A 13,081-nucleotide genomic window follows, 5' to 3' on the forward strand; every position below is an offset into this window, starting at 1 on the left:
ACAAATCTTTCCATCTTAACATGCCGCTCAGATCACAGTTATCGGTTAGGGATAAGCAGAAGCACTAAGGAAAATCACAGGACACACAACCTTTGTAGCTAAGGCGCATTATTTCGTTAAATTTCTAGATTTTAATATCAACATGAGACATTTCTAACAAAAATCAATCACAGACCACAGTTAATCAAAAAGATCAAAGATGAATTTTATTACTCAAATGTACAAAAGTAAGCCCATTTCAAACAAATCATCAAGCACCAAAGGCTATATAAAGTTCATTTATTAAATGTGAATCCCCAATCAAACAAAATAACTAGCTTTATAAAGTACAAAATTTAATTTAGGTTTGATGTCATCAAACAGCATATATAGAAAACAACTGTATTCCAAACAAAATGTTAAAAACACACACACACAATGTATACATATAAAATGTGAAGATGGGTGACTGAATAAAAGTTAACAAAACAGTTCTTCCTTGGGTTGTTCAATTTCTCGACAATGACAAGGGGAATAATCATTTATAACTTCATAGATTTGGTCATCAATGCAGTACCCATTTTCAGCATTTTGTCTCTTTCGCCTTTTGTGGCTAAGCAGCATTGTTTAGAATAGTAATATTTATTTTTATGCTTGTCAAACCATAGTTAAACTTTTCTAAACTCGACTCACAGTAGCTCTTTTTGTACAAACATAAGAAGAACGGTTCCTTAGCTCATGGTTTATCTACTATGATCCCTGTAAAAGCATTATTTTTGTGTAAAATGTGACCTATCAAATTATCAGCACCAAATGATGAAAATAAAAAATTTTTTTTTGTTTGTTTTGTTTTTAAACACAGCAAATGTCCAGCAGCAACCCGTTTGACATTTAGGCCCAAATTTTAGAAAAGAAACAATCTAATTATGGAAAAGAAATGATGTTAGATGGATAAAATGCATTTGAATTCAGATTTTTTTTTTGGTCGGAATTATAAAAGCACAGAGAACTGTACATCAAAAAAAGATTTTAGAACTTAAATATCTTCCTGGTAGTAGTTGTAAGTGCAGTATGTTCAAGAACTGCCATATTAACAGCCTTAATGAGTCACCTGGAGCCCTTTGTTCCTGATTTATTTTAGAGTTTTAACACGTCTCTGTCTGGCCGCTGGGCTAGTAAGAGCTCTGTGTTTTACACTTTGTGTTCAAGAAAGTTTAGAGCCAGCATTTCTTATATTACTGTACTTCCTGTTTTGTCCCTGTATAACTAAACCCTTAAAAAAAAAAAAAAAAAAAATCAACGACAAGCAGAACAACACACCATGCAGTCAGAATCTGCACAATGGGGAAAAAAGCACCAATAATGAAAAGATTAGTTCTAGGGATGTCAACCTATTTCAGAGTTAAGTGACAGGGAGTGATTATATGTGTACACCCATATTTTGTGTAACATCCTAACCGTTACTGTGTTTAAAACTCCTTAATGAGTGTAATCGTATTACTGAGTTGACAAAACACTAGATCAAAATAGATTGGATAAACTACTAGCATAGTCTAACAAAAAGCTCTCATCAGGATGTGATCTGTTACAGATAGCACTTTGTGCATTCTCTGTTTGTGTGTGTGTAGGAACAAAGCATGTAGCTGGTGTATGGCAAGACATCACATCTGGCTCGGATTTAAAACAAACCAAAATGTTGTTTTTTTTTAAAAAAATATTACAAATGTGAAAGATCTTAGAAACTTCCTGCGTAAAACAACGTTTCACATTTTAACTGGAGGGTCACTGAAAAGAGTATCAAAAGTATTACTTTTCCAATAAGAGACAGCATGAGCTTTCATGGCCTGTAGGTCAGCACAAGTGACGAACACTGCAATCTAGGGATAAACAGAGAAATTATATTAGAATCATAGATCACCCATTAAAAATTATATTGACACATTTTAAAGTAAAGAACTTTAATGTATTAAGAGGATCTGAAAAATACAGCATACATAGACAAGTCAGTGCTTCTCAAATGCCCCTTTTCCACCGAGGCAGTTCGAGTGCTGGTTCGGAGCCAGAGCCTAATTTAGAACCAGTTCTTTCTGTTTCGACAGCCAAAGAACCGGCTCTGAACCAGGAAAAGTGGTTCTTAAGTAGCACCAAAACGTTACTGGTCTAGACTTAAGAACCGCTTGTGTCAGGGGCTGTGGGCGGGGCTACTGTTAGCGCATTTGATAATGTGCCTTAAGTATACTAATGTTTAATACTTTTTTACTTTAAGCACACATGATAGTAAGTAGCTACATGCTAAGGCTAACTTTTTTCTGTGTTAATGAAAAATAACGTTATGTACTTTCTCGGTTACAACCTCCGTTTATACAGATTACATGGAGCTGCACGTACACGTTGGATTCGCTCTGTTTGGGTGTTAATGTAGGTTCACAAAGCCATGAGCATTAACAGTAAAGCAACATCCGCTATTGTTGATGTGTTTGTGTTTGCCGCTGCTGCGCTAAAGTTGCTGGGACACGTGACACGTATACAGTGACGTCAGACTCAGCTCTGTGATGCTCTTTAGCCGGTGGAAAGACAAACCGGTTCTTAGAAGGTTTACCAGTGGAACCAACTTTGAAACAGCACTCGGTTCTTTTTGGTGGAAAAGGGGCAATAGTGCTTGTACGACTGCACTGGAAACGACTGACTCCTGTCTCAGGGTCAAGAAGCATTAACCTGGCTGCTTTGTAGGAGTTTATGTTCTTCAGCAGATGAGCAACATACTGAAAATAAATATCACTGCTATCAGAGAACTGGACATCAGTTACTTACTATGGCTATACAGTCTCTGTTTCACTGCTGCCGTTTGTCTCCTCCTTCACTGACTTCGTATCACTGGAGGTTTCTTCTACTTGTGCCAGCATGTCTGCCATAAGTGCGTCTTCCAACCGCTTCCTCACGTTGTACACCAGGTCCTCCTGCTTCCTGGAACAGAGACAGGGTGTTGTAACTACTCATAGCACAACAAAAATCTGAAAATAATATTAAACATAACCACAATATACTTCTCGTATGCCCAAAACCACCAACACTTTGTTTTTTAAGCCACAAGCATACCTGATATCCTCATCAGTCACCATAAAAGCCTTGCAGAGGGGCTGCGTGCTGTTGAGCCAGACTCCGGGGTTTTTCTCCACAGCAGCAGATAGCTGGCCTGTGATGGGGGCGCTGCTGGTGTGCAGGGCGCTGGCGATGGCAGACAGGAGCGTTTTATCCGAGTAGCCTGGGCCGACCCCTGCAGTGGAGGACACTTTCAGACATTACACAATTTAAAATCCAAACACACCACTTTTTTTGTTTGTAGTCATTAAAAGCCGTTATGTTCAATTAATTTACACAGATACTGTTTACCATTTTACCATCTGGTATGCTTTTATTCAAATGAAGCGAGTGTGTGGGCACATTTAGACACATTTTGTCTTGCAACAGGTATACAGGTGAGTGAGCGAGTGATGGGTCGTAGCTACAGACACTTTGTACGCACACAAATACAATCTTCGGTTAGGAATAGTTAACTGGGGTGGCTCTATAATTTAAGTGATTGACAGTGAAATCTGTTATTGTAATTTAAAAACAAACCTGTAAGATTTTGGAATTCTGTAGTTTGCCAAACACACACGGCCATCAGCAAGTCTAAATTAACTTAGTTATGTAATGTGCATAATGTGTCAAATTGCTAACTGACATGTTTTTGCACCTTGGGGTGTTGATCTGGGCTTTTTAGAGTATGGGACAAGATACACACAAAATGTATCTGGTTTAAATCGTCCCTTATGAATGAGGTTATTGACAAACATCTGATCAAACTAATCCTTATGTTTTACATGCAGTTCCTCACCTTGAAGGCCTTTGGGAAGCTCCATGGTCTTCATCAACTCTTCGGCTATGTCATACACATTCAGTCCGCTTAGCTTCTTCTCCCAGAAAAGCTGTAGATAGGCAAGAACATGTTAAAGACTAACACAAAATCTGGCACTCTAATGTGAGGTTACACAAAATTACTGCATTAGTAACTTCATTCGGATGTTGCGTCTTTTCCTTTTACCTGAAATTTTCTGATACAGGAAAAAAAGGAAAAAGGAACTAAGTTACCTGTCTTGGCTGATCGACAGCTTTTTGCGGGTCCGTCTTCACTTTGTTGTTTGGATGGTTTGTGACTTTTGTAACAGGTTGCTTGAAGATAGATGCTGTCTGTCGCACCGGTAGAGAAGTGTTTAAATCAGGCTTACCCTTAAAAAAAGAATCATAAAGCATTTTTAGATGTTTTGTCTTTTTTCTTTTAGTAGTTTTTAGTAAAAAAAAAGTTTTAGTAAAAGTTACAAAAGAAAACAAACAGTTTAAACTCATTTCTCAAATTCCTAAAATAATCTAACTGTCATTCTCTAATTACTAGAAGCAGGTTTAGCACTACATAGTAGACTGCAAGCTTTTTCTGACAGCATTATATAACTCAGGGTCAGACAAATCAGTAAATTTTTGTTCAAAGTTGCTGATAAGGCAAAGCAGGCTCAGAGGGATAGACTTCCTTTGCTCAACAACCATAAAAAATCCAAACCACTTATTGCTATCGACTTCTCAACCAGGCCACTTGAACAGCAGAGTTATACACGACCCCAAACTATTCGTCTGCCCATGATAATTGATGAAAACGATAATTGAATAAAACTAAATGCACCATCGATGCTTCTTTAGAAACCATGTTAAATGTACAGAAAGCTGTAATACAGAACAAGACCCCCTTTCGAACAGCACTGTCTCAAAGTATCATCCCTTTAAAGAACGCTAAAATGTGCGTGCTGTGTTCCCTAAAACGTCTGTTCATTTATATAAATACAAAACATAAGCTTCAAACTGTCACAAACTGACATTAGTGTATTATGATCCTATTTATATTTATGGCATTTAGCAGACGCCCTTATCCAGAGCGACTTACATTTATCTCATTTATTCAGCTGAGCAATTGAGGGTTAAGAGCCTTGCTCAGGGGCTCAGAAGTGGCAGCTTGTTGGCCCTGGGATTCGAACTCGTGACCTTCTGATCAGTAGTCCAACACCTTAACCAGTGAGCTATCACTTCTTTAAGGTTTGTACTTTATTGCATTTACAGATTTTTTCCCCATTTACAAGTATCTCCGCATCTTTTCTCATTCTTGAATTGTGGGATGCAGTATCTCATGACCTAATGATGTGAATAATGTTGACCTACCCTGTTCTGACCACTTTGCTCATAGCGTAAGCGCTGTCTGTTTTTGTTCAGTTTACTCATGATCATTTTTCCAGTACGAAAGTCGAAGGTGCTCAGGTCCATGGAGTTGCCAAGATAACGGGCCAGTTGGGGTTTACTCCGAAATTTCTTTCCCGTAGGACTGTTGTAGAGAAAAAGACAGTACAGTCAAAAGAGAAAATCGTAATTTAAACGTTACAACTAAACAATTCATGCTTTACAGAAGGTAAAAAGTCATTACATGATATTTGACCAAATTTGGGAAGATAAAAGCAAGTAAACAATAACAAAGAGAAATGGGGGGAAATGAAGACAAGAGAAAACTGTTTAGATCCTTTTCATTCTGTTGCGTTCGGTTTAAATCGTTGTGTTTGACCATACAATAAATAACGCGATAGTTAAAAACAACAACACTACAATCTCTACTTTGGAGCTCGTTGTGCATCTTGCCATGTTGACACACTGGTGTTGCTACTCATAAGCTCGTTTATGTCAGAGCAAAACTGCAAAACTAACTAAACCGAGATCATATTCTTAATTGTTGACAGATCAGTCGCTAAATGAAATCAGTAAAGTGTAAAGGGAACTACATTTAAATGTAAAGCAAACCAACAAAGTTCGGTTTCGGAGAGCTAAAGGTTAGCTAGCGTTAGCAATACTGCTAACAACACTGGGTAGCGTGCCAGGTAGCTACGTTAGCTAAAAACCCCGTGCGCAGTAATAATAGTAGGAGATAACAGACTAAAAAAGCAAACATTACGTAGAAAATTTTTACTATTTGACATTTTTTGGATAAATATATCGGGTAGGTGTGTTTTGATTTAATCGGCATGTTGGTAACGCTCCCCTCCCAATAGCTAGCAACGTTGTCCAGCTAAGCTAGCTAGCTTTTATCTCCACTGGCTAATCCAGCAACAGTACCTAAAATAATAGACATCGCTTTTCCCCGCGGACAAGCCCGACTTTCTGGTCACTTCTTCCCTTTTCCAACCATTTGGGAGAGCCGAGCACTCCCACCTTTTCCTCTCCATGCTTCCCAGCGGAGTTTGGCTTGTACAACTGGACCGAAAATAAATTTGGGTTGCGATGTTGGTTGAATTGTTCTTCTTTATATCACACGCCGCTCTTCTCACCTTATGACCCCCCCTACCCGCTCTACACACTGAGAGCCGAACAGCCCGAGTCGACTCCTAGATCACCGAATCGACACCACAAAACAAAACGGTATTCGGGCTCAGAAGTGAGTCACCACATGTGAGTCGATACTGTGAACAATGATTTCTTGTTTTGGAACAATACAATAAACAATATTTAACCTTTTGAAAATAGAGGTGAGCAAACATCTATCGAAGTGTGTTATGATTGATACATGATACTAACATAAAGTAGCAGCTTCAGTGAACCTTTAACATTTAATAGTATCATTTGTTGCCCACAAAACAAACACTAGCAGACAACAAATATCATTCTGCTATAAAACAGTTTCACTTTAAACTTTATAGAACTTAAGTTTTGTTATTTATGTTTATTGATCAGCAGAGTCAGTAAAACCATTTTAGTAGATGTCAAGTATTAGTAGGCAGTAAAACTCCTTTAAATGTCCAGAGGTTTATATCCAAATAATTGAGACAGATGCATAGAGAAATTGTTCCATAATTGTAAGTAATCAACATGGATTATTTATTCATGGAAATGACCCTGTAAAAAGAAACAAATCTGCTATGGAGCAAACTGTTCAGTGTTGTAAAATGATGACAGAATTCATATTTGTATCACAAGAATTGCTTTAATTTACATTTACAACCAAAATTGAAGCAACAAAAGAACTAGGAAGATGGACTGTCCCAAAAAGAAATCATATCAGAACTGTTAAACAAAAGAAAGACGTTGATGAAGCCCGTGCATGCAGCAGAGCATGAATCTTCCGTTAACTCCGGGTTGGGATGTCCATCTTGATCTTTCCCTCAGCAGCACAACATTGGACCTGCAGATAAAATTACATCAATGATTCAGTTTCCATTTTCTTTAATTTAATAAAACACAAAACGTCTTGTGCTGTTATTCTTGACTCTTCTCCCAACAAAGAGTATGTTAATAAAAAGTGTTTAATTCTAAGCTGTATGACATTTCAGTGCTTTTGCCATACACAACCACATCAGTGCTTCAAGTTCTGAATCAAAACCCACAAACCTAGGCATGCCACATCTGTGGTTTAAGGGACTTACACGGAAGTTGTGGTGCCAGTCAAGAACAAAACCTAAAAAAAATACTTTATTATACCTTAGAGCTGCTGAACTCTCAATTCTGATTGGTCAGAAGGTGTTGAGGAATTTTTTATAACAGCAAAACAAAAGTAGCGCGATTCAAACCACAGGTTTACATCAATGCACTACTTCTAATATGATCTTGTTTCTAGAGTAATTGCTGACTCACAGACACAACAATGTTTGTTATCTAAGAAAAAAAAAACATCGCTGCTATGAAGTCTGTTCTGTCCACAACCACTGCATAAATCTTCAGGCTGTTTCATGTGTGTCCACCAGGACAGAGTAGACAGTCTATCATCAACCTTTTAAGTAGCTTCAGTAGATTATTAGAAGCATTGCTGAACACCAGATGTGCCATTGTGCCAGATGTGCAAATGTGCACCATGTTGAAATGCTTTGAGCTGTAAACCCTTTGTCCTTCTACTACATGCAGGAGTATCAATATTATGACAGAAGCGTGCACAGCACAAAATCTTATGACTCAGGATTCATTCTTCCACTCCAACCTCAGCGTACCATGTCTTCATGCAGCTTGTGGCATCATAGTGCATTTCATGTGAAAGGAAATAGTGAAGCTAGAGAGACACCTATACAATTACAGTTTGCAGGAAAGACCCACATATGGGTCTTATGGTCAGGTATCCACAAACCTTCGGCCACATAATGTACATTAAAGTTTGGGTATTAGAACAAATCTGAATGTGTCTCAAAGTAAAATAGTAATAATTAAAAATACTATACGTTTATCTCAACTAAATGTGATCTTTATTAGTGCATACTTGATCCATACAGAGGTATGGTAAATAAACATGGTAAGCAGTATGGTTTAGACATTACTGTAGGTCAGCTAACAGAAAGTAGTGAACTGGAAATCATCAGCACACCAGCTGCAGCATCTAAATAAATCCCCCATGTTCTGATCATTTAAAGACTTAAATAAATAATTAAAGAATTATTAGATTTGAATTTTCCATATTGACAAATATGAACAGTTCAGGAACAGCTAATGCCAGTGTGGTGTATCCTTTATGTATCTTTTGTGAGACCTGATTTTATACGAGATTGCTTCTTATATCCTAAAGCTTTGATCCCAAACCAACTCAACACTTACACAGCTGTCCGCACACATCTAGTCCTTCTTGAACTTGCCGTTGATGTAGGGAACATAGTCCAGGATCAGTCGCCAGTCTGTAAAGTGGATTATTCCAATGCCTGCAACACCTCCCCATACGGTCAGCGTGGGAATCCTGCAACACAGAAGAGCGTGTAAACAAAAAGAAGTTGACTGATACGAAGCAGCCAGTTTCACCGGGTTCCATCTTGGGCTCTCATTTGTATTTATTGTAATAACTGCCTCCCATTTTTCAAATGTAATCGTCTTTCCTTTTTCTCCACCAACACTTGATTAACCAATTTAAAATAATCCTATTTAATTATTTTACCATACTTGGCTAGATTGGTTAAGGTACCTCTTTTGTAAAAAGCCAGTAGCATCCAAGTACACCTTGTCTCATTTTAACATGTGAATTCCTGAATAATTTACAAAGAAAATTCCATATAGTAGAAAAATCTCAAGATTTATTTAAAGAAATCAACTTTAAGCATGGGGGCACGGTGGCTTAGTGGTTAGACATGCATGGTACGTTGATTGGCATCTCTGGAAAAGATGCGTGATTGTGTGTGATTGCGTGAGTGAATGAGAGTGTATGTGTGTGCCCCTTGCGATGGGTTGGCACTCCGTCCAGGGTGTATCCTGCCTTGATGCCCCATGACGCCTGAGATAGGCACAGGATCCCCGTGACCCGAGGTAGTTCGGATAAGCGGTAGAAAATGAGCGAGATGAGAACTTTAAGCACCAGGCTGCAGTAAAACTGCTATGGATATGGCAGTTGTTGGACTGTCTGACCTTACTAATGAGAGACACAAACATTCTCAAAGTAATCTGTCAAGTTACATGACTCTTCTGTGTCATTTTACATTTCCAGCATGTAGTAGACACCTTTATCCAAAGCGACTTACATTTTTATCTCATTTTATACAACTGAGCAATTGAGGGTGTTAAGGGACTTGCTCAGGGGCCCAGCAGTGGTGGACCTGGGATTCGAACTCATGACCTTCTGATCAGTAACCCAGCACCTTAACCACATCCCTTAGCTCATGTGTTTGATTTGAGGACACTGTAGTGTTATTGTTATGGTCGGATGTCGTGCACATAACCTGCAAGAAGGTATATGAGCTCTAATTACTTCATAATAATCCACAGATTAAGACTCCAAGAAACCGATATTGTAGATCAAAATCTACAATATTATTATTTACTTATTTACTTATTACCTGTTAAATTCAGCTCGGCTGCGGGTGAAAAGGTTGAATTGTAGTGTATATTAATACGCCAGTGTCCTTCTCAACACCAGTTAGCAACAAGCTAACAAGTCAACAAGGACACAACCGTCACACTGACACAAAAAGCCTCACTCTCAAAATAGCACGCAATAAAGTCAGCAACACACACCGTAACAACTTACCACGCCTTTCCAATAGAGACATATTTCTGTCCTATTAATTTAGAGAGCATTTCTGGAGACTTTTGTCTTCACAACCTGACAGAGAATTAAGCTTCAGGGGAACCAATATGGCGCCTGACGGTGACGACAAAATAAACGCGACGCAACCGGAAGTTAACGTTTATAGTTCAATGCAAAAAAAAAGTAAACAAGTCGAGTAATCAAGAAAAATATATATATATATATATATATATATATATATATATATATATATATATGTATGTATATATGTGTGTGTGTGTGTGTGTGTGTGTGTGTGTTAAAAAGACCCGCTTCAATAAATATATATATATATATATAACGTCTCCAGGTTGTAAACATTTTTTTAACTACAAAATATCCTCTTTATAAACACAACAATTTTATTTAAAAACAAACACACATAAATAAACAAATACAAACAAAACACACACACGCGCACACAAACATTTAGAAAAAAAATTATGACCAAAGACATAAAGCGTCAAATTGAATATTGTTTGATCCAAATCCAGTAAAAACAACTTAAACCTATGGATTTCTTCAGGGCTTCATTTTGGTCTTTATTCCTTTATTGTACAAACTTAACCTTGGTTTTATATTCAGGCATTTTTTCAGCTAGTTTCTTTTTCCACCTAAAATAAGATGAGTAACGTTTTGATAGCCATAGAACGTTTAACAGTGTTTTTGAATCTTTTGGGACACAAAGAACACACACATTCATTAAAATGCAGTGCTGGTTACTTGTTTTTCATTTTTATGTTTATTATAAAATCTATATCATGAACTGGTACAAATGACTGTGGTTAAAAGTCTGTAGATGTGGGAACGGGTTGCTCAAAACTGATGTTCGGTCAAATTCTGACCAGTGTTTTGTCTTTTTTTTTTTTTAAATTTATGTCCATTTAATTTATTTGTTGAAATGAAATTGATTTTAATATTTGAGACAAAGTCTGTACGGTTTTCTCTGAACTACCAGAATCTCTGACAGCTTGGTCTAATGCTCAGGCTTCAGACAGATGGTACTATACACTGGTTCTGTGTAACAGGAACAAACCATTGAATGTTTTCCAATTCAGTGGACAGAACAAGCAACGTTATATACCCAATCCATGCAACTTTATCTCATCAGATATGTTTTGGGCTGAATGCTGTCTTGAGAAACTGTACGAGTTTCTTTCAACAAGCTATCAGACTCCTTAATAACTGAACTGTACTGAGCACAACACACACGACTGTATGGACTGCACAGACCTAAAACAAATACACACTTCCAATATACATCCATCAAACTGTTTACATGCTGTTTTACACTGTTTTTTGCTCTTTGCACATGCTGTCTCACATTTCAGTTGATTGCTGTTTTGCACAATACTTTACAATACCTCATGTAACTGCTGCTATAATACTGAGATCATTCCAGTATTTCTGCACATACAGTATTTACATTGGTTGGCGCTGTTTTTATGGGCTTTTGTGTATTGTCTTGTATTTTTTGTTTGCACGGTCTTTTGTCCTGCACTGTCTTGTCTGTTTTTTTGTCTTGTCCTGCACGGTTTGCAGCAGGTTGCACTGATGCACTTTATGTATCGAGGACTTACTAAGTCCTTAGCTCTGTCTTTGCTTTATGTAGCACCATTATCCGGGAGAAACACTCTCATTTCACTGTGTACTGCAAAAGCAATATATGTTTGAAATGACAATAAAAGCTTCTTGACTCCAGCCCCCATCTCCAAGGGTTACAGTCAATCTAATCAATCATAAGCAATAAGGCACAAATATAGAATACTTTTTAATAAAAGATTTTAAACGTGTATTGCTGATGTGGACTTAAATAGCCCAACAGGATGTAACATGATGGATGGGTGGAATGATAGAGAAGACCCATTTCTTTTCATGTCAAATATATTACAAATACTGTAATTAAATCTTTTTTTGATAAACTAATTTCTCTTTGTTCCATAAGAACCATCCTACAGATGTAACAACACCTGAAAAAATATTGTGTCTAACAGTTTCTAAGTTATGTATAACCTTCTGATACAATCCTCTGATCCCCTATAGAAAAACAGATGATCTTTTAGTGATGAATAAACCCCCTCTTGCAGTGTGTTCTTTATTTAGGTATATAATTAATACAAAATTAAAAAAAAAAAAAGAAATTAAAGAGACATACATTTTCCATAACTTCTGTTATTAAAAATGGCACATTTATTGCTACTTTATATACATAACAGTTCTGAATAGCTACTTTATATAAAAAAATAGGAAAGTGGAGGCACTTTGGGGACTTGACAAAACCTCCCCAATGGTGTGAGTCAACAGATACTGCAGATGAAATGCCAAGAGACTGAGAAACATCTCAGTTCAACAAAAACCAAAACAATAAAGTTAGCACTCAATATTGAAAGAAGGAACTCCCATTACGAGCCAGGGTTATCTTAAAACGAGGCTCTGCCTGTCAGAAAATGCAGTGTTTTGCACTTAAAGATGCTCAAACGTCGATCATAATTCAATCAGAATTTGACGAAAGCATTGGGCGAATGGAAGTTAAGATTTCAGTTTGCTTCAGTACAGCCCAACAAAAAATAACTGCCTCAATTTGAGGCAGAAAGTCAATTTAAAATAAATGAGCAACAAATTTACTCTACAAACCGAAATGTGGTTTCAAGGTGGGTTGAAAAAGTAAAGAACATGAAATCCACAAGTGAAATTGCCCTGCGTGTAACTTTGTAAATAATTCTTCTTTAACGAACAGCCAGATCGGTGTCTGAGCCACACCTTTGTATCAAAAGAAACACCACCATGGTCAATGTTTCTAATGTATCTGAGCAAAGATATCAAGATAAATACATATACTGAGAAAAACAAACAAAGAACAATAAAATACAAAATCTTCATAACTAAAAAAATAAAAATTAAAAAAAAAATAAAAAAATCAGGACAGAGGTCACTGAGCACAGAAAAACTAAACAGGGATCACATTTACAAAGAAAGTACTTTATTTGCTCAGCAGAGCAAAAGTTCATT

At 37.1% G+C, this 13,081-nt stretch overlaps 2 protein-coding genes across 5 annotated transcripts; both read right to left on the reverse strand.

The window, feature by feature from the left end:
* Positions 1-180: 180 nt before the first annotated feature.
* On the reverse strand, positions 181-6,402 carry mbd3a (methyl-CpG binding domain protein 3a). Of its 4 annotated transcripts, none has more exons than XM_060869629.1 (7): positions 6,259-6,402; positions 5,224-5,383; positions 4,111-4,248; positions 3,857-3,947; positions 3,076-3,253; positions 2,791-2,943; positions 181-1,856 (listed from the first exon to the last, which is right to left on the reverse strand). In XM_060869629.1, exons 1-6 carry the CDS (start codon positions 6,270-6,272, stop codon positions 2,796-2,798), a joined length of 729 nt encoding a protein of 242 aa, XP_060725612.1. In that variant the 5' UTR covers positions 6,273-6,402; the 3' UTR covers positions 181-1,856; positions 2,791-2,795. The 4 variants fall into 4 exon arrangements, with proteins under 4 accessions (XP_060725612.1, XP_060725604.1, XP_060725594.1 ...); XM_060869621.1 differs by having other exon boundaries at positions 3,076-3,268; XM_060869611.1 differs by having other exon boundaries at positions 6,163-6,402.
* Positions 6,403-7,007: 605 nt separating this feature from the next.
* On the reverse strand, positions 7,008-10,168 carry LOC132845570 (cytochrome b-c1 complex subunit 10). Its single transcript, XM_060869642.1, has 3 exons — positions 10,034-10,168; positions 8,620-8,755; positions 7,008-7,225 (listed from the first exon to the last, which is right to left on the reverse strand). The coding sequence occupies exons 1-2, from the start codon at positions 10,081-10,083 to the stop codon at positions 8,638-8,640; spliced, it is 168 nt and encodes a 55-aa protein (XP_060725625.1). The 5' UTR covers positions 10,084-10,168; the 3' UTR covers positions 7,008-7,225; positions 8,620-8,637.
* Between the last annotated feature and the right edge of the window lie 2,913 nt (positions 10,169-13,081).

This window comes from Tachysurus vachellii, chromosome 1 (genome assembly GCF_030014155.1).
Source record: "Tachysurus vachellii isolate PV-2020 chromosome 1, HZAU_Pvac_v1, whole genome shotgun sequence".
NCBI lineage: Eukaryota > Metazoa > Chordata > Actinopteri > Siluriformes > Bagridae > Tachysurus > Tachysurus vachellii.

Bases quoted from the DNA above. Each gene is read 5' to 3' on its own strand.
- mbd3a (XM_060869602.1), bottom strand. From the start codon at position 6,272: ATGGAGAGGAAAAGGTGGGAGTGCTCGGCTCTCCCAAATGGTTGGAAA. The intron at 5,384-6,162 runs GTACTGTTGCTG...TCTCTACAACAG, and splicing joins AGCGATGTCTATTATTTTAG to TCCTACGGGAAAGAAATTTC. The intron at 3,269-3,856 runs GTGAGGAACTGC...AATGTCTGAAAG, and splicing joins GCTTCCCAAAGGCCTTCAAG to TGTCCTCCACTGCAGGGGTC.
- LOC132845570 (XM_060869642.1), bottom strand. From the start codon at position 10,083: ATGCTCTCTAAATTAATAGGACAGAAATATGTCTCTATTGGAAAGGCG. The intron at 8,756-10,033 runs GTAAGTTGTTAC...TCTGTGTTGCAG, and splicing joins GTCTCTATTGGAAAGGCGTG to GATTCCCACGCTGACCGTAT.